The following is a 25,248-nucleotide window of genomic DNA, read 5'->3' as shown; positions in this document are numbered from 1 at the left end:
TGTAAAGGGAGCCACTCGGGGACTCTGCTGCTTCCTCGGCCGTCACAGTCTCGTGCCCGGTTTTCTGTGCCGCTCGGGTGTGAAAGAGCTGGGAGCTTTGCCAGCTCCCTGCTGAACCGAGGGCTCTGCCTCAGCGCCCGCCTCTCCCCGTCTTTTCCAGCAGCGGAGGGAGGACAGCGCCTGCCCCTGCTTGTGCAGGCGGTGCGGTCTGTGCTGAGAGACCCCAGCAGGAAGGTGAGGTGGTTGGCGAGGGGCGGCACCGCGGTGGGTGGGCGGCAGAGAAAGCTTTCCCCCGGGGCAGAGCCTGGCCAGCCCCAGCGGGTCGGGGTCAAGCCTAGACGAGCGTTTCCCTGTGGAAATTTCCCCGCAGGGCAGTGACCGTGGGAGCAGAGGGGTCTCCTGCGCCCGTGTAGTCTCCCCATGGGGCAGATGGGCTGGGTGGGTGCGAAGGCGTCTGCCCCTCGGCTTTCGAGCTTGGGGGGAGGGGGGGATATCTTATCTTATCGGGGGATAACTGCAATCTCCTCCCTGGCAGGTGGCGAGGGCAGTTCTGCGCTTCACCAAGGAGCTGCTCAGCTGCAGCGTCCAGAGCTGCTCGGCCTGGGATCTGGTGGCCCACGTCTTCGCCACGTTCAGCCAGGCCTCCGGCAGACTGGTGAGGGCAGAGCGTGACGCTTCGGCTTCGCTCTGTGCCGGGGTGTCCTGGGAGCCCCTGCGGGCGCCCTGGAAATGGGGAACCCCCCTCAGCAGGGCTGCAGTCAGCGGTGCAGAGGGCTGAGCGGCGTCCCCATCGCCATTCCTGGGGGGGATCTCGGAGGGTGCCGGGGGAGCGCTTTGGCCTCCCACCAGCGCGTAGCAAATCCCACTGCGGCGCTGACTGTTCGCCCCGAGAGATGAGCGGTGCTCACCGACTCTGTGGCTGGAGCCCGTCCCGGCGAGGGGATCCTTGTTCGCAGCTTTGCTCTCGGGCTGCCGCTGGCCCCGACTAAGGACGCTGGCGAGCGCCCCGACGGGCAGCGGGTCTCCCTGGTCGCAGCCTGTCTAGTCCTTCCTTGGCCGGGGACCTGGCCCCTCCTCTGGGCCTCTGTGCTCTCTCCTGCCTCGGGAGACGGGTGCTCCCAGGGGACATCACAGCAGCGCTGGGTGGTTCCCGCTTCACCTCCCGTCTCAGGGACAGGGAGTGACGCTGGCGTTGTCCAAACCGTGTCTTGCAGGCGCAGGGAAACCTTTCTCGGGCAGAAGCACAGGAAGCAACAGACCTTCAAGCCCTGTGCTTGGACATCCTGGGCTCTGTGGACGTCTCCGTCAGGGGGATGACCAAAGTAAGTCGTCCTGCGCCCTGCTGCTGCCTCCCTGCCCCGCTCTCCCCCAACTGCTCCCCAAACAGGCCCCTATGCGCACAGGGCGAGCGGAAACGCAGCCCGTCGTTTCCCCCTCAGAGCTAAAACGAGCTCTTGAGCTGGCGGTGGGGCGGGAACCCCAAAGTGCTGAATTGCCTCGTTCTCGTCTGCAGCTCTTGTGGCCGCGGCTCCTGCAGTACGTGGTGCCAGCCCAGTACACGGGCACGCTGGTGCCCCTGTCCCAGTGCCTCCGAGAGCTGGCCGAGCGCTGGCAGAGAGCAGGGGACGAGGAGGGAGAGGAGGAGGCCGATGTCGTGGCCTCCCGGGAGCGAGGTAGGAAGCCGAAACCGTCGCCGTGTGCTCTGCCGGGCCGTGCGGGGGCCGGGGACGCCCTGCCAGACGCAGGCGGGAGGCGGGAGCGAGGACGGGCAGAGCCGTGCCCCTCTGGCCGGGGCGAGGGAGCTCTGTGCCGCGTTTCCTCGTGCCCGGCAGAGACGCCTCGCTCGACTGCTGGCAGCTTTCTGCTTGCGGCCCGGGAGCGTTTCCCAGCCGCGCTGGAGCTGCCTGCACCTCCGTCTGCTCAGCCCTGGGGAAGCCCCGGCACAGGGCTGCGGCAGCGCAGCCGGTCAGCAGCCCGTGGGCCGCGCGGGGGCTGCGCGAGCCGAGAGGGGCCGGGTATGGCGGTCGCGCCGCTCTCACCGGCCTTTCTTCCTCCTCGCAGCCAAGCTGCCGACGCCGCAGGCCCTGCTGGCTCGCCTGCTGGTGAGTAGGGGCCCGGGGAAAGGGCTTTCGTGGCCTCGAGGCGACGGGAGAGGTCGGGGCAGAGCCGCTTCACAGGCCGGGGCCGGGGCCGGCAGCCTCCGGGGAGGAAGAGGCGTGCGAGAGCGAGTCGGAGCCACCCCTGCCCCGCGGGGACCCTGCTGCTGGGCGTGGAGAAGCCAACGCCGGCGGCTCCCAGCCGGGGCGGAGCGACCGCCCTCCCTCCGGGGAGAAGCCGCGGCTCTGGCGGCCGCCCCGAGCCCAGGTCTCGCCTGCCCTCTCCCAGGTGCTGGCGGCGGCTCCTCACGCCGGCGGCGGCTGCGGCGTCGCTGCCCTGCGGCTGCTGCAGGCCCTGCCGGGAGCGATCCACGGCGCCGTGGGGATGGTGTGGGCCGTGAAGATCCCCTTCCTGCTGCAGTACCTGGAAGGTAAAGTGCCGTCGGGGAGGAAGGGGCTGGGGAGGCCGAAGGGGAGGCAGGAAAAGGCAGCGTCCAGGCGTGAGGGAGGGGAATCGGCCCTGGGTTTCTCAGCGCTTGCTCTGCGGCCGCTCGTCTGCCAGGGAGCGCGCGCTGACGCCGAGGGCAGTAACGCCCAGGAGCGGTGCGTGCGGGGGCCGGGGCCTTTCTTGCCCGTCAGGGCCACGAGCAGGTTGTGCAGCCCCCCGGCGTCCTTGCTGGGTGGGTGTTTGGGAGGGCCGGGCTCGGCGCTCCTGGGGGTGGGGGAGACGTGTCGGGGCGAGAACGCGTGAGCGTGGTCCGTGCCCTCGTGTGACGGCCTGGTTTGCCCTGGGAGCCGCAGTGGAGCGAGGGGGATTGGGCCCGGCGGGTCTGTGAGTGACCCCGGCCCCCGGCCCCAGGGTCCGCCGGGCGTCTGGGGCCTGGCAAAGAGTTTGGCGCCGGGGCTTGAGCCTCCCGGCTCGGGCCCCTTCTGGCGTGGGAGCCGGGGGGTGTTGCAGTGCCAAGGAGACCCCTGGGCTCCTCTGGTGCTAAGTGACGCTGAGCGTGTCTTGCTCTGGCTTTGTAGGGAAAAGCGAGAGCTGCCTGGACTCTGCCGAGTGGGAGCGCCTTCTGCTTAAGGTGGAGCGCTGCTGCGAGGGCAGCAAATGACGCTGGGAAAGAGGGGGAAGGTGTGGGTGGGAACTTCCCCAGGAGCAGAGGGAGCCTAAGGAGGAGAATGCCAGTTTAGTTTAGAAAAGAGGAAACGCCCACAAGACGCCCTGAAAACGCCCAGAGGATTTTGTTTTGCAAAGGGCTCTGGGTCACAGAGGGTCGTTTCCTGTTCTGCCGTGTCACATCGTTCCGCTTTGTGAGCGGCTCTGCGGGACGCGGGCCGTGACCGGCATAGCCAGGGAGCTGCCACGTGCAGGCTAGCGCCAGGCGTGCCTTGAAGTCCCTCAAGAAGAATGATCTCCCAGCGCCCAGAGAAATAGAAAATCCTCCGTATGAAACAGGGAAGGGAAAAGAGGACGAGATGTTTTGGGCTGTCTCTTGTGGAAAGCCGCCGCCCCTGGGCAGAAAGGCAGGATTCACTGAACCCGAGCGATGGCTGCGGGATACGTGTGCGCCACCGGGCCGGTCGCTGGGGCTCCCTGCGCGGAGGGAGGGAGAGAGCAGGAGCAGCGGGCGCCTGGCGAGCAGCCCTCGCCCAGGGGCCGGGGAGGGTTTGCTTCAGCTTGTGCTTCCCCTAGTTCCTGAGGACGTCGCTGGAGACGATCGAGAGCCAGGCCTGGACCATGGGCCTGAGCTTCGAGCTGAGCCAGCAGAAGGGCAGCTACCCCCGGCTGTCCCGGGAGCAGGTGGGTCCCTGCCGAGGCCTCGTTTCTGCTCCCGTTCCCCGCGGGCGCTGGCGCGAGAGCCCGGGACGCTCCCCGGGCTGCGCCTGCAGATATTGCCCTCTGCAGGCGGGCCGGGCTCCCTGGCTCCCGTCCCTTCCCCACGCAGGCTTTTGTCTCCGCGCCGGCGGGCAGCGGGGCTGGGCTGAACGGCCGGGCGCCGCGGCCGGCTCCTCATGCCTGGCGCGGGCTGGGGCGTCGCGGCCCCGCTCCGTCCCGCCAGGTTGTGCGTGACCTCGTCTGGGGTGGCCTCTTCTCTTCCAGGCCTTCCTGTACAAGGCTATCGGGGTGTCCCTGGCAGTGTGTCCGCACGTCCCCTACGTCCGCGCGGAAGTGAAGAAACATCTACTGAGAACAAATTACTTGGAGGCGTCTGAGAGAGAGGTGGGTTTCCTCTTCTCCCCTTGCTTTCCGCCGAGCCCCTCCGTGTTCCCAGGGGAGCGGTGATCTCTCCCAGCAGAGCGCTCCAGGCTCTTCCGATTTCCGTGTCGCTGCTCTTTCCGTGGGATGATATGGCAGGTGTCGCTCGGAGCTTGCTGTGGCTGAGTGTCCCTTTCTCTTGTGTTGCAGGGGATGATTTGCGTTGTAGGCGGCTCTGCCGAGAGCCACTTCCACCTTGCCTTGGACTTGGTGCAGGAGTTTGGCTCTTCCATGGAAGAAAGACCAGTGTCGGGGGTTTTCAAGCGCCTGAAGGTAGAGGATCGCGGGTGTCTTGGCTTCTTTTTCCTCTGCCTTTTTTTCACTTGTAAAGCAGTAGCAGCCCAGTGGTGGCTGCTGCGTGAGAAGTGGGAGGCAGCGGGAGCTGGGGTCCACGGAGGTGCTGGGCTGACGTCTCGTGGCTTCTCCCACGGCCCAGGAATACCACCAGGGGAAGAGAGCGGGGACACACATGGCGCTCATGCTGGCCTACAGCCGGATCGCGCTCTGCGCCCCGCGGGAGCAGCTCCTGGCCCGCGTGGAGAGTGACATCGTGAGGGGCATCCTGCAGCACTACCGCGCCAGCTGCCAGGTGGGTGCGCGGGTGCAGGGCCGGCCACGCCGAGGTGCCGCCTGCCCCAGCCCGGCTCCGAGCTGGAGCTTGCCACGACGGGCTGTCTCGTAGCAAAGAGCCCCAAGGAGGGGTCTGCGCTGAAGGCCGAGTCCCAAACGCAGCCCGTGTCCCTCTGCGTATCCCTGTGTCCGCATGGCTGCGTGCGCTGCGACCGTTCGTTGCCTCTCACCATGTCCCCCTTCGCCTTGCAGGTGCTGGGCTTCACCATCTCCACCAAGGTAAGTGCTGCCCGATGGGGCCTTGCTTCCTGCCCTGGCCGCGCACCTTTCCCATCGCCGGCGTGCCGGGCTCGCTCTCCCGCTCGCCGGGCCAGGGTCCGGGGTCTCCTTGCAGTCGGTTGCCGGGAAAGCTTGTGCCTTCCCGGGGGGAGCTTCCTCCAAGGAGGGGAGAGGAGGTTTCCTTCCTCCGACCCACGCGCCGAGCCCATGTGCCTGTGGCTCCTGGAAGATGCAGTGGTCGTGCGCTGTGCTTTGGGGCTGGCCGCCCCGCCGTGTTCCCCTGTCAGCCTTTGGCCCGGTGAGGCGTTGCTCATCGGTGCCGCTGTGTTTCTCTCTCCTGGGCCGCAGGACGTGCAGCTGAAGCTGACCCTGGTCCGGAGCGTCGCCGAGGTCAGCCGCGCCATGCAGGGGGCGGGGGGCTCGCACCGCGTGGAGCTCTCCTCCAAACGGGAGCTGCTGGGCATCCTGCTGGTGAGTGCCGGGGCTGGGACTGTCCCACCAGGGAGTTTGGGGCTGAGCCCCGAGGCCGGTTGCCCCGAGGCGTGATGCTCTCCCTTGGCTGTGCGCGGCCCCTTGAGCGCCCTGAGGCTCGGGGCCTGTGGGTGCTGGCGCCCGGTGGCTGTCGCTGGGGAGAGCAGTGGGTCTGTCCCCGGTGGGGCGGCTGGCCGGCCCCGGTGCCGCTGTGGGAGCCGTGCGGGTGCCCAGGGCGTGCGCCGGGGCAGGGCGAGCAGAAGAGCCTGTTCCCGGCGGGAGGGCTCTGGGTCGCTGCCCGCTGCCCACGGTGCGCGTGTCTCTGTGACCTGCAGGACTTGGTGAAGGAGGAGCCCCGGGATTGCCTGGCGTCCCCGCTGCGCCAGGAGGCGTTTCTGGCCCTGGGGCACTTGAGGTAGGCTCTTCCCGCCAGGGCTGTGGGGGGCTGTGGTTTGACCCGCTCTGGGGAGGGGTAGGAAGCCTCTTTCCTGTCTTCCTTTTTCTCTGCCAGCAAACTGAAGCCGTCGCTGAGCCGGGAGGAAAACCGCGACCTCCTGGATCAGTGTTTGCAGAGCGCGATGCCCCTGCCTGCCCCGGAGCAGGCGGAAGAGGAGGGGGCGGCAGCGGCGGACGCTCTGCGCGTGCAGGTACCTTTTGGCCCTTCTGTCCCGGCCTCTCCGGGGGATCCCCCAGCAGCAGGTGCTGCGCGCTGCCCCCTCCGGCTGCGCTGGGCGTCTCCGTGTGCGGCCCAACGCCCGTCCTTCTCTCCCGCTCTCAGCAGACCATGGCAGCCCTCGGCGAGCTGGTGACAGCCCTGCTGGAGGAAGACCTCACCTCCGGCTGGTGTGCAGAGATGCTGCACGTGAGTATCCGGGGGGGCGTCGGGGGAGGCGTCCCCGGCGTCGGGTGGAGGGTGCGCGGGGAGAGCTGGGCTGTGCAGTCGGCAGGGTCAGCGCGTCTGCGCTGGTGCCCCCCGCGAGCGGCTGACGGGGTGGCAAGGGGCCGGCGCCCCCGGCTGCCGAGTCCCAGCTCCTCGGCGGGACTCTGCGCGGGAGGGAGACGCTTGGGGTGGCGGCGGGCAGGCCGGGGAGGCCCGTTGGGAGACAGGTCTGCTCTTGCCCAGGTGCTGGAGTACTGGCTCACCTCGGCCAAGGAGTGGGAGCGCGAGAGGGCCCTGCAGGCCTGCGCCCAGCTGCTGGGCGCTTACGAGGAGCGATTCGAGCGCACGGTGAGAAGGGACCCCCGTGCGCCGTGTCCCCCCTCCCCACGGGCTGCGGCCCCGGCAGGGAGCTCTGCCCCGGGCCAGGTGCTGGGTTTCGGGTCTCCTGGGCTGTGGGGCTGCCCCGCTGGCTGCCCCGCTGCCCTGCCCCGGCTCGGACGCCAGCACAGCCGGGAGAGGGAGATCGGCCATCGGGGCCGCCCGCGACCTTCTCGTCGGCCTTCTGTTTCCCCAGGGAGAAAAGTCTTTCGAGCTCTTTGGCTCCATGGTGGGACTGCTGGCGCCTTTCGTCTGTGACTCGCCGGCCGCGTCCCGCCAGCGGGCAGGGGCCTGCCTGGGCCACCTGCTCCGCATCCGAGGTGAGGGCAGCCCCCGGCCAGGCTCGGCCAGCCGGGCCCCTGTGCCCCCGGGGGCCCGACGATCGCGCGGGGCCGGGCTCCGTTCCTCCTTCGTCCCGGCCCGCGGGCCAGAGGTGGGGTCTGCGTCGCCATCACGGCCCTTTTCTCCTGGTGCTCGCTGCAGGCAAGACTCTGGACTCGGGGGCCGAGGAGGACGAGGTGCAGCCCTTGTGCCAGCGGCTGAGCGCCCCAGACGCCGAGGCTCAGCTCCAGGCTTCCTCCAGACTGGCGAAGGTACCTGGCCCCGACAGCGCGGGGGGAGCCGGTGCCTGGGCTCCCGGGCAGCTGCCTGCTTCCCGGCCGGGGCCGCGCTCCGTTTTGGGAGAGCTGTGGCACTGGGCGCCGGGGGTTAGCGAGCAGCAAGCGGCTGTCGAGCGTGTCCGTCCTTCAGGCGCGCTGGGGAAGGAGGAGAGGCCACGGGGGGTGTGTGTGGGTGTGTGGGGGGGTGTGTGCACGCGTGTGGGACCGTCACACACCGCACGGAAGCACACATACCCACCCGTCTGTGGGAAAAGAGGTGCTGGAGGGAAGCCGGGAAGCTGCTCTGCCTTCTCTTTCTGGTCTCCTGCCCGTTCTCCCTTTGCTGGGTTTAACACGTACTTGTTTGGGCGTCCCGTGTATCGAGCCGTGCGTTTGCGGGGGGTCGGCGTGCGCAGCGCCTGCGCGGGCTCTCAGCAGCTCTGGCATCCTGAGGGCCTGGCCCCGGGGGCGGGCAGGGTGCAGGCTTTGCGTGTGAGCAAGCAGCGCCCGGGGAGACACTTCCAGGCCTCTGGGCCGCACAGCGCTCAGCCAGCCCTGCCTGCCCGGCTGCCCTGGGAGGCGGTCGCACCCGCCAGGCCTAGCGAACTGGCCCGCCGCCCCCCAGCGCCCGAGTCTCCTCTCCTTTCTGAAGAGCCGGAGCAGACGTGTGACGTGGTCTCTCCTGTTTCTGATTTCTCCCCAGATCATCTGCAAATACATCCCCAAAGCGCAGGCTACGGATTTCATTTCTGCCGCCCTGGACGGGATGCTGTCGGTCAGGTCCGCGTGCGCTCAGGCAGCTGGCGAGTGGCTGGTCACCTTCCTGGAGAAATGCGGGGGGCAGCTCTCCACGAAGGTGAGAGAGACACCTTTTCCCTGGGGCTTTGGCCTTCCCGCCTCGGCCGTTGCCCTGCACCTCGTGCAGGTGCCGGGGGCTAAAGAGCCGCCCCTGGTGCGCAGCGCCGAGGGCTCTGCCGAATCTGAGTGCCGGCAGCTGAATCCCGGAGCTGCTCTTCGTCCGGTGACACTGACCCTCCTGGGCCAAACCCAGCTCGCTCCCACAACTGAGGCGGTTACAGCTGAGGCACCCAAAGTGCCAGTTCCTCCCCGTTTCTCGGGTGCGATGCTCAGCCCTCCCTGGCCTGGCCCAAAGCGGGACGGCACCTGTCTGCCTCCAGAAGAAGGGGGGTTGTGGCAAACTGTTGGCGTCCCAGGCCCTGCCCCGGGAGGAAGAGGACGTTGACGCTGGGGGTTTCTTCCTCCTGACTCCTGGTGCTGCCTCGGGTTTCTTACACGCTCGCTAGCACAGTCCCCTTCCTTGCTCGTTGGTCCTTGGTGCCCAGCTCCACGCACTGCCCGCGTTTTGCTCTGTGCATGGTGCCTTTTCTGATGTTGGGTGGCTGTTGTGGGTCCTCGTCGTTCTGCCTGAGCCTGGCTGTGCCAGCCCCGGGGCGGCGTTGCTCTCGGGAGCAGTCATGGCCCCTTTGTTGGTGATTCGTGCCTGTGGCCCTGGGGCCCGGTCCCATCCGGTGCCTGCACGGTCACAGCCTCTGCTGCCCTCCTCCGCTCGGGCTCTGCTGCGCTGGGGTTTGGGTCTGGGGCCACAGGCAGGTCCCTCGGCCCAGGGCAGCTCCTCGGTGTCGCCCTCGGTCGGCAGCAGAGATGTGTCCCCGTGGCGGTCCAGCGTCCCCCCGCCGCTGCCCAGAGCCTTCGGGCTTTAGGGCTGGATCTTGAGAAACGGTCGGGGAGCAGGAATTGCTCATCAGCCGAGTGGGGTGCCGGGCTGTGCGGGAGGACGAGGAAAGGATGGGCAGGACGGCTCTTTTGGTCTTCGTTCAGGTGCCGGAAATCCTGAGCATCATTTACATCCGGATGCCGACCATGCAGCAGGACACCCTCCGACGCGTCCTCTTGGAGGCAGTGTCCGTGCTGGCCCTCTACCACCCCGGGGCCGTCATCGACAGCCTGCTGCAGAAGCAGCTGCCCATGGACAGGTACACGCAGTGCCCCGGCCCCGCGGGCAGGCAGGACCCACCGCCGACGGGGCGAGCAGGAGCCAGCGGAGAAGCCGGTCCTGCTGCTCTGGGGGGAGAAAGCCTGAGCGCGGCAAGAGCCGACGGCCAGAGCCCGGCCCGCGCCAGCCCCTTGGAGGCCAGGAGAGCGTTTGGCCGCCGCCGAGGTGGCATCGCAGGTCGCAGAGCCCGTGGGCTCACGGGGGAACTTGTGCTGCCTTGCAGCGGCACCGTGGAGCTGTGGCGGGTCCTGGGGAGGAAGTTCTTTGTGCAGCAGCTCCTGAGGGCTTTAATGGAAAAACTGGAGCGCTCGGGAAACGACCAGCCCAGGAGCAGCTCTGCGGAGGCTGAGGCAGACGACGGTCAGGCTGCGCTGGAGCCGCTCAAGGTGCGTGCGCTGGCAGACGCGTTTCTGCAGCTTCGCATCGGACGTCCTAACAACCCTTCAGGCTGAGGGAGTTTTGTGCACGTCGCGACCCCCCCGAGCCCCCGGGGTGCCGTGCTGGGCCCTTCGCAGCGCTGGCAGCGGGGGCAGCCGAGACCGTTTGCTGCTGCCAGCCTGCGGGGCTGCTGCGGAAAGCCGAACTGCGGACAGCAAAGGTCCCCGAGGCGGGAGGGGAGGGTGGGAAAAGGCCTTGTTTTCACAGGCCGTTGCTGGTTGAATTTCTCTGCAGATCACACGTGCCATCGGCGAGGTGGTGTCGACGCAGCAGACCCCGGAGGCTGTGCAGCGCTTGCTGCCGGAGCTGCTGCCGGTGCTGCTGAAGCAGATCAGCGCCACGCTGGGGAAGGAGATGCCCTTTTCCCAAGTCAGCACCCGGGGAAAGCTGTTCCTCAAGGGACACACGAGTGATGACAATCCTTGCAGGTAGGAGCCAGCGGGACAGACGCAGAGGCTGGGCTTTGGTCCCCGTAACCGGGCCACGTTCGCTCACGGCCCCGAGGCAGCGCTTTGGCCTGCCCCGTCTCCTGCGCGGCCGGTACCGCCGAGGGCTCGGGCCTTGCCTGCCGCGTCTCCTGCCTGCGGGGTGTCGTGCCTTTCCCTCTGCCCTGCTGCCCCTTGGAGAAGGGACGGGAACGAGTGGGATAAAACCCGGCGTGGCGCCGGCCAGGCCAGGCTGCCCGCGAAAGGGAGGTGGCCGTGGCCTGCCTTTGGGGCCGGGTGACCGGGGCAGCCCAGGGCCCTGGCAACGGGGCCTCTGGCGCGAAGTCTAGAGCCTGGGGGTTTCTAGTGCGATCGGTGAGTTTGGGGTGCCAGGAAGGATGAAAAGGCCAGTTTTCTCACAGCCGGGCAGACGCCAGGGTGGTGAGATGTCATTTTGGGGCGCGTTGCGTCTCCCCGGGGGAGGCTGAGCTCGAGGGAAGGATCGCCTCGCAGGCGGCGGCGTCTCCTTAGCTCTGCCCAAGGAGCCTGTTGCGGTGATGCAGGACTCGCTGCTCTTCCCCCCAGGCTTTCCCTGGAGACCCTGGAGGTGGTGCTGCGCACGAGCCTCGAGGAGAAGTGGCTGCGGCTGCTCCGGAAGCAGGGAGCCTGGGCCGCCCTGGAAGACCCGCGGGCTCACCACGACGGCGTCTGTCTCCTGACCGGGTGAGGGCCCGCGGAGGCGCCTCGCTGCCCTGGGGGGGCTGGTGGGACCCTTCCCCTGGCCTGGCCGTCTCCGAGTTGCCGAGCGGAGCCTGCGGGGCAGCGGGTGAATTTTGGGGCTTGAGGCCGGGTGCCTGCCTGCGTAACCGCGTGCCGCCTGCCTGTGCTCTGCGCGCAGCGTGCTGCTCCGCGCCGGGACCGTCTCGCTGCCCGTCGTGCTGGTCCTGACGCAGTGGCTGGAGGCCCCGTCGTCCAACCTGCGGGTCATGGCGGCGGCTTTCTTTGCGGAGGTGAGAGAGGAGGAGGGAGAGGCAGGTTTAGGAGGGGTTTTCTCATGACGCTGCTCTTTGGGGAGGTGCCGGCAGCAAGTGTCGCAGTCGAGGCGGGAGCGGATCCCCCCGTAGGAGGCTTCCCGGGAGCTGCCCTTCCCCGGCCCCTGCCGCGTCGCTCCCCCGCGCCGCGGCCAGGGATGTTCTTGGCCCTGCAAACCGCTCGCTCCGGGTCCCCGTCGCTGCTGCCGGGGCAGAGGACGGACGGGCGGGCGTTCTGTCAGCGACCCCTTTCCAGGGCGTCCCCGACCCCAGCCGGGACGGGCTGCCAGGTTGCCTGGAGCTCCGCAGCTCTGCTGAGCGGCCCCGGGACCCAATGAGAAATCCTCTCCGGAGGCCGACCGCCCCAACGTGGGCGCCCTGGGGCCCGGGGCAGCGCTGCCCTCGGCCTGGGCCGGGCGCAAAGGGAGGCGGCCGGGGGCCGGGGGCGTCAGGCCGGGCTCGTGGGGCTTCCTCGCGCGGCGCCCCGGGCGGGCGCTGTGGCCGGGCCTGGTCCGCCTCCGTCCCCGGCTGCTGACGGCCGGGTCGCTGTGCTGCAGCTGATGAAGGACCCAGCGGCCCAGGCCAGGAGGTGCCTTCAGCCCGTCCTGGGGGCCTTGGTGGAGAAAGCGCGGGACCCGAGCAGCACGGTGCGGCAGATGGCAGCGCGCGGGCTGGGCAACGCGGTCAGCGGCGCGCCGGAGAAGGTGAGAGGGGCTTTGCCCCGCAGGAAACGCGGCCCCTGGCCGGAGAGATGCAGGCGGAGAGCGGCGGAGGGGTTGGCGAGGAGCCTGGGCAGAGCAGCAGAGGCAACCGGGGGCCTTTCCCCCGGGCGCGCTGCGTCCTCGGGCGTCAGCCGGGCTGCAGAGGGGGCGGAGGTGCCGCCGGGAGCCTTGGGCTGCCCCCTGCTCGGGGCCGATGCCGGAAGCTTGGGCCCCGGGGCAACGGGAGAGGCGGGCGGTCGGAGGCAGGACAGCGAGAGGCTGGTGCGCGCGTTACAGCTGCGGAAGCGCAAGGGAGCCGTCCTGGCGGCGCTGCGGAGGGGCCTGGAGGACGCCTCGGCGGAGGTGGTGGCCGAGAGCCTGCTGGCGCTGGCGAAGGTGGTCGACGAGCTCCGGGGGAAGGCCGTGGGCTCCGCCTTCAAGGACATCGCCAGGGCCACGAGGGCGTTCTTTGATGCTGTAAGCGAGCGGCGTCGCCTGGCGCCCGCTCGAAGGGTCCCTGGCGGGCTGGGCGCGGGGCGGCGCGGGCCGGGGCAGCTCCGCAGCGGGAGGGTTCGGGCAAGACACCGATGTCTGGGCGAGACGGAGGCGGCGCTGTTTGTGGCCCCCCTCCCCTCCCCTCCCCCGGGGGTCCTTTCTGAGGGCGTTGCGCTCGACGGGCAGCGCTCGGGGGTTACAGAGCAGTCGTCCGAGGGGTCCCCGCCGCCCGCCTGACGGCCGGGGGCGCTGGGTTGCAGGAGCAGGCGTCGCTGCGCTCGGCGGCCTTCACCCTGTACGGGGTGCTGGCCGCCGCGGCCACGAGGCGGTGGAGGCCCTTCTTCGCCCGGGAGCTGGGGAGCACGTGGGCCAGCCTGGTGCTCCACCTGCGCGACCCGGACGCGGGAGCCGCCACGGTGAGAGCCCGGGAGCTGGCGCGCGAAGCAGCCGGCAAAGCCGCGCGGCGCCGCGCGGACGTTTCCGCCCTCCCCGCCGGCAGCGGTGCCGCGCGCAGGGGGCCGCGGAGGGGGCCGGGGCAGGCTCCCTGCTGCCGGCCCCGCGTCCGGGGCGGCCGCGACAGGGCTGGGCTCTCTCTGCCAGGCGTGCCAGGGCGCCCTGCGGCTGTGCGCGCCGCTCCTGGAGCTGAGGAGGGTGCGGCAGGGCATCGCCGTCGGCACCAGGCTGAGCGCGGCCGAGCTGCAGGACGCCGTCTGCAGCCTGCTGGTGAGGAGCTGCGCGCCCCGGGGGCCGCGGGGGCCGCGGGCAGGGACGGAGGGAGGGTGGGAGGGAGGGGGCGGGCGATGCACCCGCCCGCGGTGCCCGGGCCGTGGGCGCCGCGGGGGCGTTTTCGGGCGGGCAGAGGAGGACACGCGTGTGCCCGCGTCCCCCAGGCCCAGGAGAGCCGCGAGCACCAACAGAGGCTGTACGTCGCCGCCAGGCGCTGCTTCCTGGAGGGCTGCGCGGAGCTGCGGGCCGCGGCCCTCGACGTGGCCGGTGAGCCGGGGCGGCGCGGGGCGCGGGGTGCGGGCCGGAGGGGCGGGAGGTGCGCCGGGGCGGCGGCGCCCACGGGGCCGTGGGGTGGCGGGTGCTGGTGCCCGGGGGGCGCCTCGAGGGCCGCGGCCCCCCGGGCAGCCGGGGCCGGCGCCTCCCCGCCGCGCGCTCCGGGCCGGGGCGGCGGGCAGCGCGTGACGCCGCGCGGTGCCCCGTGCCGCAGGCGTCCTCGTGGAGCACGCGGGCACCGAGTGGCTGCCGGGGCCGGAGGCGACGCTGCTGGCCGCAGGTAGGCGACGGGCCGGGGGCCGGGGGGCTGCGGGCGGCCCCGCCGGCAGCAGGGGCGCTGACGCCGGTGCCGTTGCAGCTCTGCGGGCGCTGCGGGGCGACGGGGACGCGCGGGTGCAGCAGGCGGCCGCTCGGCTCCTCCGCGACAGCGGCCTCGAGGGAGCGGCGGGCGCCGCCGAGCCGCAATAAAGCCGGGCCGAGCCGGGCCGGGCCGGGCCGGGCTGCTGTGTGCGCCGGGGGCGGGGCCTGGGGCGGGGCGGGGCGTCTGCGGGGCGGGGCGTCGGCCTGGGGCGGGGCGTCGGTGTGGGCGGGGCTGCGGCCCCTTGGCGGCGCCTGCGCGGCCCCCGCGGCCCCCGGAGCCGCGGGAAGCGGCGGCGGCGGCGGCGCTCGGTGTCCGGGGCTCCCGGCCGGGCCGGGGCCGGGGCCGGGGCTGGTGCCGCGGGGCCCAGGTAAGCGGGGCGGGGAGGGACCGGGACCGGCCGGGGCGGGAGGCGGCCGGAGCCGGGAGCCGGAGCCGGGAGCCGCGGGGCGAGGAGGAGCCGCAAAGCCCGAGGGGCCGGAGCCCGGTGCCGCCCGGCCGGGGCTGCCGGCGGGGAGGGGAGGGGAGGGGGCTGCCGGGGCGCGGGGCGCCGCAGGGGGGTCCGGGGCGGCCGGGGCTCGGGCGCGGGGCCGAGTCCTGCCCGGCCGCTGCGCCGGCACCGGCCCGGGGCCCCGAAGGGGGGCGGAGGGGGCCGGTCGGGGGAGCGGGAAGGCCAAGGGCTGCGGTTTGGGGGCCCGAGGACGGGTTCAGCGGCTGCGGGGGGGCTCGGAGTGCGTTTCCGAGCCCGCGAACAGCCCCCGAGCCTGCTGCGGAGCCCCAGAAATGCAGGGTTTAGCCTCGGTTGTTCAGCCCTGCCTTCTGGGGCCTCCAGAAACATGTCCCTTGGGCTGTTGTGGGGCTTGAAAAGGGGAGGCTGAGGGGGCTGGCTGGGGTTAAGAGGGGAGACTAAATGCTGCGTTTCTGGGACTCACAGCCAGGTCCAGTGGGCTGCGTTGGGGGCTCGGTGTCCATTTGTGAGCCCCCAAAGCAGCCCCCTGGACCTGGCCTTGAGCCTCAGAAACGCAGGCTTTCCAGAGGGGAGTTGGGCATTCCTGGGCCTCAGAAAACAGGTTCATTGGGTGGTTTGGGGGGCTCGGAAAGGGAGGCCGAGTCCTGCGTTTCTGGTGCTCAAAAACAGGTTCAATGGAGTTGTTTCAGAGCTCAGAAACAGAGGCCAAGTGCTGTGTTTTTGATGCTGGGAAACAGGTTCACTGGGCTGTTTAGGGGCTCAGAAATGGAGGTTAAGTCCTGGGTTTGGGGGTTCAAAGACAAGTTCAGTGGGCTGCTGGGGGGGGGGGCAGTGTCTATTTTTGAGCCCCCCAAAACAGCCCACTGGACCTGTTTTTGAACCCCAGAAATGCAGGATTTCAAAATGGCATCCTGCATTTGGGGGCTCTGGAAAACAGGTTCAATGGAGTTGTTTCAGAGCTCAGAAAGGGAGGCCAAGCGCTGCTGTGTTTTTGGGGCTCTCAGCCAGGTCCAGTGGGCTGCTTTGGGGGCTCGGTGTCCATTTCTGAGCCCCCCCCCCCCCCAAAGCAGCCCCCTGGACCTGGCTGTGAGCCCCAGAAATGCAGGCTTTCCAAAGGGAGGTGGGCATTCCTGGGCCTCAGACAGCATGTTCCCTGGGCAGTTTGGGGGCTCTGAAAGGGAGGCCGAGTCCTGAGTTTCTGGTGCTCAAAACCAGGCTGGTCTGAGCTGTTTCAGAGCTCAGAAACAGAGGCTAAGTCAGTCCTGCGTTTCTGGTGCTTGTAAACAGGTTCATTGGGCTGGGGTCAGAGCTCAGAAACAGAAGCTAAGTGCTGCGTTCCTGGTGCTTGAAAACAGCTTCTGTTTCAGAGCCCCAAACAGCCGAATGAGCCCAAGTCCTGCGTTTTTGAGCTCAGAAACGGAGGCTAAGTGCTGCGTTTTGGGGGCTTGGAAACAGAGACTACTAAGTCATCCGTTTTCAGCCCCCAACCCAGAGGCCCTGGGGCCCTTTTGTGGGTGGTGGGAGGGAGAGAGGGGTGGGAGGGTGGTTGGGCCAGGTGGGGGGGGGTAGGCAGGGCCCGCGGACCCTCACCGGAGGTGGGGGTCCATCCGCGCGCACCCCGAAGGCAGGGAGGCCGGCGTGCACCAGGCCGAACTTCGCGTCTGAGATAGTTTCTGGCGCGAAAGGCACTTTTGGGGAGGAAACGCGAGCAGACGCCGTCTTCCAGTTCCACTCTTTATTCACCCTTTATAATGTTTTTAAATATAACAACCGTGTATTCAATATGTACATACTGTTAATAAACTAATTATGTATAACAATGCTATGTATACTGTGCACTATGTATACAATATGGAACATGATATTCAGATGCAAGTTATGACAGTGATTGATTTACGACCTGGGCAATCACCAAGACTGCTGCAAGGAGCCAGAGCTGGGCTGTCAGAAATTTATACCTTTGTACTCAACATTTATACATTTTATATATATAGTAATTTAACTATGTTCTCAAGATGTACATACTATTAATGAACTAATGATGCTCTATGGATGCAATATGGAACATGATACTCTATGCAAGTTATGACAGTGATTGATTTACGACCTGGGCAGTCGCCCAAGCTGCAAGGAGCCGGAGCTGCGCTGGCACGAGCGGGCGCTGCACTCCCAGCTCGGCTCCCAAGGAGGCCCAGAGCCCGGCGGGCGCAGGCAGCTCGGCCCCAGCCCGGAGCGGGGCGCGCGCAGGGCAGGAGGGAGGCGAGTCGAGGCGAGCGCAGTCGTCCTGCTGCGAGCAGGGAGCCGGGCGCCTTGCGTCAGGGGTGGAGGAAGCCTCCCTCTCTGCGGCGCCGCTCTCCCGCTTCCGTCTCCGAGCGCAGAAAGGAGGTGCGAGGCCGTCGTGCGGGGTCGGCACCACCTGCACCTGACACAGAGACAGGCAGCGAGGCTGCAGCTGTTACTCACCAGTGACGCAGCCCCTCCAGGCGATGCAGGGAGAAGCCCCCAGGAGAAGATGCCCCCAGGCTCCGCAGGAAGCGCCCCCGAGGTCCCCGTGCGGGTGAGGGGCCGGGACGCGGCCCCTGCTGCCGGACGCGCTGTCCCAGGCTCTGTGCGCAGGCAGCAGCAGCAGCAGCGAGCCCGTGGCAGGATGACACTTCAGCATTTGCTCCGGCCACCCCCGAGTGCCCGGCTGGGGCTCCTCTGTCCCTGTAGGAGAGGAAAAAAAAAGGAGAGGGCATTTCAGGAGAGGCCCAGCACTGCGGCAAATGGCCGCAGGCGTGGGTCGGGACAGTTGCTGGCAGTGCCAGCAGCAGCAGCCCCCAGGGCAGCGCTGGTCACCGGAGCTTTCCTGAACTCCCCGGGCAGCGCCCCGTCCTGCGAAACACGAGGCGCAATCCTGCCCCGCCAGGGCTTCGGTGCACAACGCTCGCAGCAGCTCTGCGCAGCCCCAGCAGCCCAAGCCGGCACAGACAGACCAGCACTGACCCCCACGGCCTGCACAGGCCCTGTGGAGACACAGAGCCTGCTCTCCTCCCTCCCAACTGCCCCGCAGACATGACAAAAAATAACAACAACAAAAAAAGCTCAGCCCCCGCCGAGCAGGGGCGCAGCGCAGACCTGCCCAGGCGCCGCACTGGGACACTCACCGCACAGCGCCTCCTGCATCTTCGTGCCGGCGCCCTGCTCCTTGACGAGGCTCAGGCTGAGCCTTTTTTGACTCGGCTGCTCCCACACAGCGTCACCTGCGCTGGCAAAGGCCCTCGCGAGGGACCGGCCGCAGAATCGCAGCGAGGACGACGCAGCTCTCGCTCGAGCAGGAGCTCCCGGCCCGGCACCCAGCCTGCGCACGCTCAGAGCAAATGCCGGGCTGTAACCCTGGACCTCGCTGGGACGGAGCGGCCAGGGATCACGGCGGCTCCCCACGAGGCTCCCCCCCGTCCGACACAGCAGTACAGCCGGACGCGCAGCACCACTGAAACAGAGCTAACAAGCACAAGCATTTTGCTGGGCTCAGAGCCCAGAGCTGCCCCCTCCCCAACCCCCCCGTGCAGGAGCACCCGGTGCAAACGGCTCTTCCCCGAGTCTCAAGGCCCTCGGAGGAACGAGGAGCATCTCTGACCCCAGAGAGGAGAAACCCTGCTCTCTCTGTGGGGAAAGCAGCAGAAAAGCTTCGCCCAGGTTCGGCAGCGCAGCTGAACAACTGCCCTTCAGAGAGCAGCACCCTCCCTGCAGCTCTCGCTAGCAAGCCTGTGAAGCGCACCTGGGTCACGAGTCCTGTCTCTGACCCAGCAGGGGTGGGTTCGGGGGACACAGTCTTGTACGCACTGACTCTGCCCCGCTTTTACCCCTGGGCCAGCCCCAGCGGTTCTGGCCGGGAACGGTGAGGCTGCACAGGGCCGCCCGCGCTCCCGCCCAAAGCCGAGCCTGGCGGACACGGGCTGGCACACACCAGCGCACGGGTACTCACCGCTGGGCCCCGCCGAGCTGGCTGAAGGCTTTGTCCTCTGGTCGCAGCCCACAAGGTATTTCACCTAGAGTACAACCATGCTTTTACGCTGCTTCAGCCTCCTGCCGCCTCTTTTCATCACTGGCTGGTTGTCAGAAGCAAAACTTGGTATTTGGGGAGACAGCTCACGCAGCTGGGGGAGAAACATACCCCTCTTTTGGCTTTTCCTCTGTCAGCTTCACCTGCATCACGTGAAGAAAATCCTGCGTGGATTATTCCACATGCTGCTGAGGTTATCCCATGCAATGGGGGGGGGGGGGGCGGGGGGGAGGGAAACGTCCCTGACCTCAAGGACACTGGAGATATTCCACATCACACCCACAGAAAAATAGAATTTGCTGCCCGTGCAGAACGGCCGATGAAAAATTGCAGTTAACAGAGCATGCCTTGTTCCTGAATTGGTCCTCTGATATCAGTTACTAATGTCTCCCTTTCAGGGAAAGCAATGAACTTCCATTTATGCCAAGTTAGCAGCTGCCTGTTAGGCAGCTTCTTTAGGGTTAAGTGTTCCTGTACTGCACGGCACCAGCGCTATCATACAAAGGCCCGCAGCTGCAGCGCACGTTTGCAAGGTCACTAAAACACCCAGACCGCCACCGTCTGGTTTCCGACCATTTAAAAATAAGGCCAAAGTCAGGACTGGCTTCTGTTTGACAGCTTGTACCTGAGGCATACCATCACCTCCAAGAATTAGATGCCTTTTCTGCCTATCTGTAAACCTACCTTCATTCCTTTTGCAGAGCCTGTAAGAAAGAGAGCACATCTCTCACAACTTAGAAAGAAGGAGGCTTCACAGAGCTAACGCTGAGGCTGCACTGGGTGCGTGCTCGGGGGTAACAACGATGTTAATTCATTGAAGAGAAGGTTGAGGCCAAACCAGAGGACTTGGAGTCTTTGAAAGCTAAGAGCAACAACGTTCCGCCATTGGGAGAGGACGCAGTTACATAGAGGCCTTGATCTGTAAAAGACTCCCAAAGGAAAATACTTGGATTCTGGCAATTTAAAAAAAAAAAAAAATATATATATACACACACACACACACACACACACACAGACCTCTCTGCAAAGCAGCACCTAGTGACAAATGGTGCCACGTCAGTGGGATACGATTTCCATGCCTACTGCTTGGGTCTTTCATCTAACCAGACATATTACCTGGTCTTTTCGCTATATACATCAGTTGCCTTCCACAAACACGTTAACCTGGGAGTACCCAGTACGTCCATGCCTGCTGATGTGGCATACCCACAGGGATGCTGGATCGAGTTACTGTATTTTATCTGAAAAGAAAAATTACATTTCTCAACCAAGTACTCCAGCGCCTTACAAAAAGCCCTCTTTTTTTGGTACCAAAGTTCATTTCGATTGTTTAAAGGTTACAGTTCTTTCCCCTTCTCTGGTACCTGGGAGACGGTGCTCTGCCTCTTGGGGCAATGCTTTTTTGTCAACTGCAACGCTTGCAACGTTTTAACATGACACTGCAAATGCTGCAAGTCCAGCCTTTCCGGAGGAACTGAAGCACAGGCTCTTTGGGAAGGCAGCGATGGATTGTACGTTACAAAATCCCGCAATCAAGAAAGATGAACAGCTCTACGAGGAAGTGGGGGACGGAAGGAGGGTCATTTAATTGGGGGTCACTGTACCTGCTGCAGGGACTCTTCTGCTCCCCTCCGGGGCAGACGTACTGGAATCCCCTTGTCATCTGATCCCTCCTTCCTGCACTGCCTGGATTAGTTTCTTCTGCTCGTTTTGGCTGCGTTCTGTTAGGATAAAAAAAATGATTCCGCTTGGGAGAACTAGAAGTAATGAAAGCAGCGACTCTTTCTTTGGCAAGCTGCTTCGCTATTATCCTTTCTTTCTTTTGTACTTTGGCTACTGAAGGGAGTCCCTTTCCTTGGCAGCGCCGCTCTGGCTCGCGGCTGACACCCATTCTCAGCTACATCTCCAGGAGCTGAGGCTGCTTGCCAGAAAAGGTTTTATCTTTTGTTGGATGCTGTGAGTACTCACTTGCAACGTACCTGGTATTTTCTTTCAGAAGCATAAAATAGAGAGGAAAAAGACTAATTGCATCACCTCAGTAGGTCCCCTTTCTCTTCCACAGAAGAAAGAGGAAGACCCATATTTCTCCCCACCCCCCCCACATCATAGCGTAGCTGTAAGCCGTGCTCCTAAGTGCTTGCCAAAGCGTTTCCAAGTCTTAGGCATCTGTTTTTTCAAAGAGGAGTTGAAAAGCTTAGCTTCCAGTACAATGCATTAAGTCTGAAAAAGAGGTCATCTCAGAAGTTTATCGCGCAACAGATCTTTACAGAGACTGCTTATCTCTAGGACTGGTAGCACGAGCACCCCTTGCCAGTCAAGACAAGGGGAGAGTGCTTTGAGAAGGGGATGTGCTGGTTCTGCGCAACAGAGCATCCAGAGAGGGTGACAGCGTCTCTCAGGAAAAGTCTGAAAGCTTACCACAAGAACGTGGACTACATCATCTGGTGTGCAACACACAAACAGAACCATCAGTCAACCCGATCTTCACTTTCTGACTTCTGAGCTAATGAAAGTGCTTTTTAAAAAAGAAAGGGGGGAGGGGGTTTATTCAGTACACTAAGTTCCCGTAGGTGTTAATTTCTGTGGCTCTTTGATACCTATGTATATATATACACACTTTCCCAAGCCTAAACTACATTTCCACCTGATGGGAAAACCTGGTAATTTTTCCCATCAGCACGGGTGCCTTGGTCTTTAAAGCTCTAGCGCAAGCATCTCATCTGGCAAGACGGTCTTTACAGTAGGTTGCAGTTTGTTCAATTAAAAACTAGTTGTAGTTGTCCTACTTTCAACAGTAATTATTTTCAAATACAAAGATTATTAGCTCTCTCTCCTCCTCCAAGGAGATTTTCCTAGAACACAGATTTGCATGGAGAAAGGGAAGAAACTGGGATAAAACCATGTACTGCGTGAGCCTGACCATTCTTCCCCGTACAGCAGCACTTCAGAGAGGAGAGGGTCACCGCAAGGGGGCCTGCGTCTCTCCGGTCCGCAGCCTAACACCAAAATCTTTCTTTTTTGTTTCACGGGAACCTCGGGGAAGCCGCAGTCCGGACGGGCGTCTCACCGGCCTAGAGAGCGGAGAAGCACATACAAGGACAGTGGAAAGTTTGCAGCCCTCCCTGCTTCTTTCAGGGCAGGTCTGTTTCCTTAAGAACACTTTTGACAGCTGTTCCAGGTAAGTTCTGGTAGTTTTGGAGACAAGGACTCAGAGGCGTTTTGTGCAAACATACCTCATCTTTCCAGAGCAAGACTTTCCACGTGAGGTTAATCCACTCTCCACATCAACTGGACCAACCAGAAAGGCTGGCAGTCCTTCGATATGGGCCCCTGTCTAGCGCAATCTAGATTCAAGTCCTACAATTCATTTCTCACATGCCACAGTACCTTCCTGAGAGCATCCCGGATCCGAGGCGGACACCTCGGCTGGGCCGGCTCCAAGCTGACGAGCAGGGAGTGAAAACTCCAAATGCCAGGGCAAACCTCTGCCAGGGCCATCCCACGCATCCTGTCAGTACGGCCTTTGAGTCTGTTTCAGGTAGCCTTTTCCTCGTCCTTCTCGAAAAGGAACGTGCTGTTCCTCCTTACTGGGGTTCTGCTGGAAAGAAGAACTACGTTATAACGTTGTCGAGCACAGCTATCGCTGCTCCATAAAACACAACTTTGTTGTTTTAAAGGAAACAGAGCACAGAACACAACTGCAAAGCACACTCCGTCTTTGCGGCCAGCTGGGTTGGGCAAAGTTCCTTATCCTTCGGTAGTCCAAAAAATTAGATACTGGAACGCTCGACAAAGAGGTGATACGCTGAACACAAACGCCCTGGAGGCTGAGGCAGGTAAAGGAAAGTTTCCCTTTCCAGCAACGTTTTTGGTAAGCTTTTTTACATTTGAAATAAAGAAATGTGGACAAGTTCATTAAATACAACCCCTGGTACATCCCATCGCTTCATGATGGGATGTCACACGCCTGCTGCTCATAACACCTAAGACAGACAGAAAACCCAGCCTCACCTGCCGAATCTAAGGACTTCTGTTCCAAAAATGCCCTTTCCTATACATTTCAATGAACTGAGGAAGAAACAGCAGCAATAGAAACAAGACCTGTGGGTCATCTACCTGGATCAAGTCAGCATACAATGCTTTTTTTTTTTTTGTTTTGAGGTCTTAGTCATCATGATGAGTGTAATTACTGCAACCAGCTGGGATACACCTCCCTAGACCTCCTGCCCACCTACACCTGCTCAGTGCACTGCCAGTGCAAAGACTCAGGCTTAGACTGCAAGCAGGGAATAGATGGCATGTGGAGCTCACAGAAAATCCTCTGCCCATAGTCTTTTCTGCAGTCTTCTGGAAAGCCCTGACCCCGGATGTGAAGCAAAAAGCAGCTAAGGCCTCCTTTTCTCCCCCCTCATCTCCTCACCCTGAGGGTGACTCGGAGGATTGCAGTGCTCAGGCACACCCCAGCATGAAGCTCCACCACACTCAACAAATGCATTGCTTTATACAGGACTTTGCCCTGGCACTGGGCAACAGAAGAGGAACAGCAAGGAGGAAGACTGGAGGGTGGGTGGGGGGACCCAATGCAGAGCTCTGTAGGGAACAGGAGGATCATTTCTGGGCCTCACGTGCAGGATACAGGTGGACTCGTGCCCCTCTGGGCACACAGTGAGATTGAAAGCTGGGGAAACTCAGCTGCCAGGCTGAGTCTTCTGCAATAGGTCAGGACACAGGGGCAGGCACCAGAGACCTTTTCTGCACCCTCCACCACATCTAACTGGTTAACCACAGGAGGCAACACAGGATGCTCCACATGCAGCCTCCCCCTCCACCCCCCAGAACAGAGCAGCTGTGTGCTTCCCCACTCTGTCCAGCCTCCAGGAAACTCAGGGCTTGCACACTGGCAGACCTCACACCTCCAGAGCAGGACATGGCTGCACCCCTGGGGGGGGGGGGGGAGGGAGAGGAGAGAAGCAGGGAGCAAGGGACCTCTCCCCACACTGACAGAAGAAACACATTAGGGTTTCTGAAAACCTATCACTTGCTTATGCACCCTTTCCCCTTGGGTTCAAGCTTTGGCTTGTCAGTTTTTAATGAAACAGGATTATCAGCAACAGCAACTCCTCACAAGAGGCAGTAAGCACTGCTCCATGAAGTCCAGTTGCCTCAGAGAGCAGCATGACTTGTGTCTGAAAGGCTAGGGAAACAATCCCTAGGTGGAGGCTTCTCTGCTGAAGAGACACTGCTGCCGCTCCACAAGCTGTCTTTGGAGGAGGTATTCAAAACCCGTCTGGATGTGATCCTGGGCAATATGCTCTAGAGGCCCCTGCTTGAGCAGGGAGGTTGGACTAGATGATCTCCAGAGGTCCCTTCCGACCTAAAGGATTCAGTGAGGTAGAGAATGCCTTCAATTTTCCTGGAAGAACAGCCATTAGACTGTCTCACCTGAAGCCCAGTTAATTTACTGGTTTGATGTGCATGGAAAAAAAGAAAACACACAGCACACACACACAGAAGAGCTACCCACAGATCTGGCCTGAAAGGGTATTTTCCTCTTTCCATAGACACCAGGGGAGCTCCGAGGATGCTTTGCATGTTGACCACCAAATGCCAGGAGTCCTGCTTTGGAAGCATTGCATTTGGGTTGCCAGCAGCTAACACACAGCAGTTATCTGCAGGCCTTCAAGGGCAAGCCACTCAACCCCCATGCCCAGCAGGCTCCTCAGATCACACCATGGACATAGCCACACGGAGGAGGCAGAACATGCCAAGGCCAAGCAATGCTGTGAGAGCATCTGCTCCCAGGGCTTGCCTCACTCATACCCAGCCTTGAAGGGTGCAAGACTCAGCCACGGAGGCTGACCAGAATAAGCCGAGGAACACATTTCCACTTCTGCTCCGCGGCTCGGAAAAAATCAATCTGCTGTCTTCCTCGCTTGGTTAACAGCGGCAATCCTGTTCTGCAAACATCCCTGTTCCCCAGCCTCTGGGAAGCAGCTCTGCCAAAGACAAAAGGGGAAAACAGGCACTGCACAAACCACAGTAACTCTGCTTCAAGGCATATATGAAGTCCCTTCCTCCTGCCTCTCTGCGCTGCCTGGCTACATTAGGCAGCACAGCGGTCCCAGAAACCGCTGCTCCCTGTGACTTGCCATCAGGTTGTCAGCACCACCCTAGGTAGAGGCTGTCAAGGTCAGGCACTCAGCCCTGGGCTCCATTAGCCCAGAGAGACTTGGGCCAGCTCATTTGTTTCTCCCTTGGGCAGCAGGGGCTCCGCCCCTGCCACAGACAGCCCCCTCTTCAAGGGCAGGGAGCCGGGATCATGCCAGGTTGCCACATCCCAGAGTCACACTCCCCTGATGTTCTTCAGCAGCCTGAGGCAGGCAAAGACAAGGAAGCTCTTGCATTCCCACCTGCTCTGCTCCAGGGATCCACCTCATGGCTTTACTAGGAAAGCCACCTTCTCAGCCACAAGTGACTGCAGATCCCTGTGCAAAACCATGCCAGGTGTCTTGTCAAAACAGAGGCCTGTCTTCAGCAGCCTCCATGCCAAAGCAGAGGCAGGGCTCAAGTCAGACAGCTAAGGGTCTCTCCATGCCTTCTGACTCCAAAGCAACAGCAACCAAGTCCTAAGCACTCTGCTGCAGCTCTGTTACCAGCTTCACAGAGCAGGCAGCCTGGGAGACATTTAGGGTAAAGAAAGCACTAGTCAAGTTGCTTGGAAGAGGAGAACGAGGAAGCCTAAGGGA

At 63.7% G+C, this 25,248-nt stretch overlaps 2 protein-coding genes across 2 annotated transcripts in view; both read left to right on the top strand.

The window, feature by feature from the left end:
- The window catches only part of LOC138067063 (maestro heat-like repeat-containing protein family member 2B), a 79,716-nt gene extending 70,885 nt beyond the window's left edge, over positions 1–8,831 (top strand). Inside the window, exons 13-33 of the mRNA XM_068941021.1 lie at positions 161–234; positions 536–655; positions 1,215–1,322; positions 1,514–1,673; positions 2,062–2,102; positions 2,386–2,527; positions 3,123–3,175; positions 3,787–3,894; positions 4,195–4,314; positions 4,501–4,623; positions 4,787–4,939; positions 5,173–5,199; positions 5,548–5,670; positions 6,006–6,085; positions 6,182–6,317; positions 6,449–6,532; positions 6,794–6,898; positions 7,125–7,248; positions 7,412–7,521; positions 8,231–8,383; positions 8,706–8,831. Of these exons, the coding sequence (XP_068797122.1) occupies positions 161–234; positions 536–655; positions 1,215–1,322; positions 1,514–1,673; positions 2,062–2,102; positions 2,386–2,527; positions 3,123–3,175; positions 3,787–3,894; positions 4,195–4,314; positions 4,501–4,623; positions 4,787–4,939; positions 5,173–5,199; positions 5,548–5,670; positions 6,006–6,085; positions 6,182–6,317; positions 6,449–6,532; positions 6,794–6,898; positions 7,125–7,248; positions 7,412–7,521; positions 8,231–8,383; positions 8,706–8,831 (2,270 nt within the window). The remainder of the gene's footprint in view (positions 1–160; positions 235–535; positions 656–1,214; positions 1,323–1,513; positions 1,674–2,061; positions 2,103–2,385; positions 2,528–3,122; positions 3,176–3,786; positions 3,895–4,194; positions 4,315–4,500; positions 4,624–4,786; positions 4,940–5,172; positions 5,200–5,547; positions 5,671–6,005; positions 6,086–6,181; positions 6,318–6,448; positions 6,533–6,793; positions 6,899–7,124; positions 7,249–7,411; positions 7,522–8,230; positions 8,384–8,705) is intronic.
- Positions 8,832–9,165: 334 nt separating this feature from the next.
- On the top strand, positions 9,166–14,115 carry LOC138067026 (maestro heat-like repeat-containing protein family member 2B). Its single transcript, XM_068940982.1, has 12 exons — positions 9,166–9,521; positions 9,765–9,927; positions 10,214–10,407; positions 10,990–11,127; positions 11,303–11,414; positions 11,993–12,139; positions 12,434–12,613; positions 12,892–13,047; positions 13,232–13,354; positions 13,522–13,624; positions 13,845–13,910; positions 13,989–14,115. Exons 1-12 carry the CDS (start codon positions 9,334–9,336, stop codon positions 14,096–14,098), a joined length of 1,680 nt encoding a protein of 559 aa, XP_068797083.1. The 5' UTR covers positions 9,166–9,333; the 3' UTR covers positions 14,099–14,115.
- Positions 14,116–25,248: the final 11,133 nt, after the last annotated feature.

Source organism: Struthio camelus, chromosome 4 (assembly GCF_040807025.1).
Source record: "Struthio camelus isolate bStrCam1 chromosome 4, bStrCam1.hap1, whole genome shotgun sequence".
NCBI lineage: Eukaryota > Metazoa > Chordata > Aves > Struthioniformes > Struthionidae > Struthio > Struthio camelus.
Note: the sequence above shows the minus strand (reverse complement) of the source record. Positions and strands in the feature narration are given on the sequence as shown.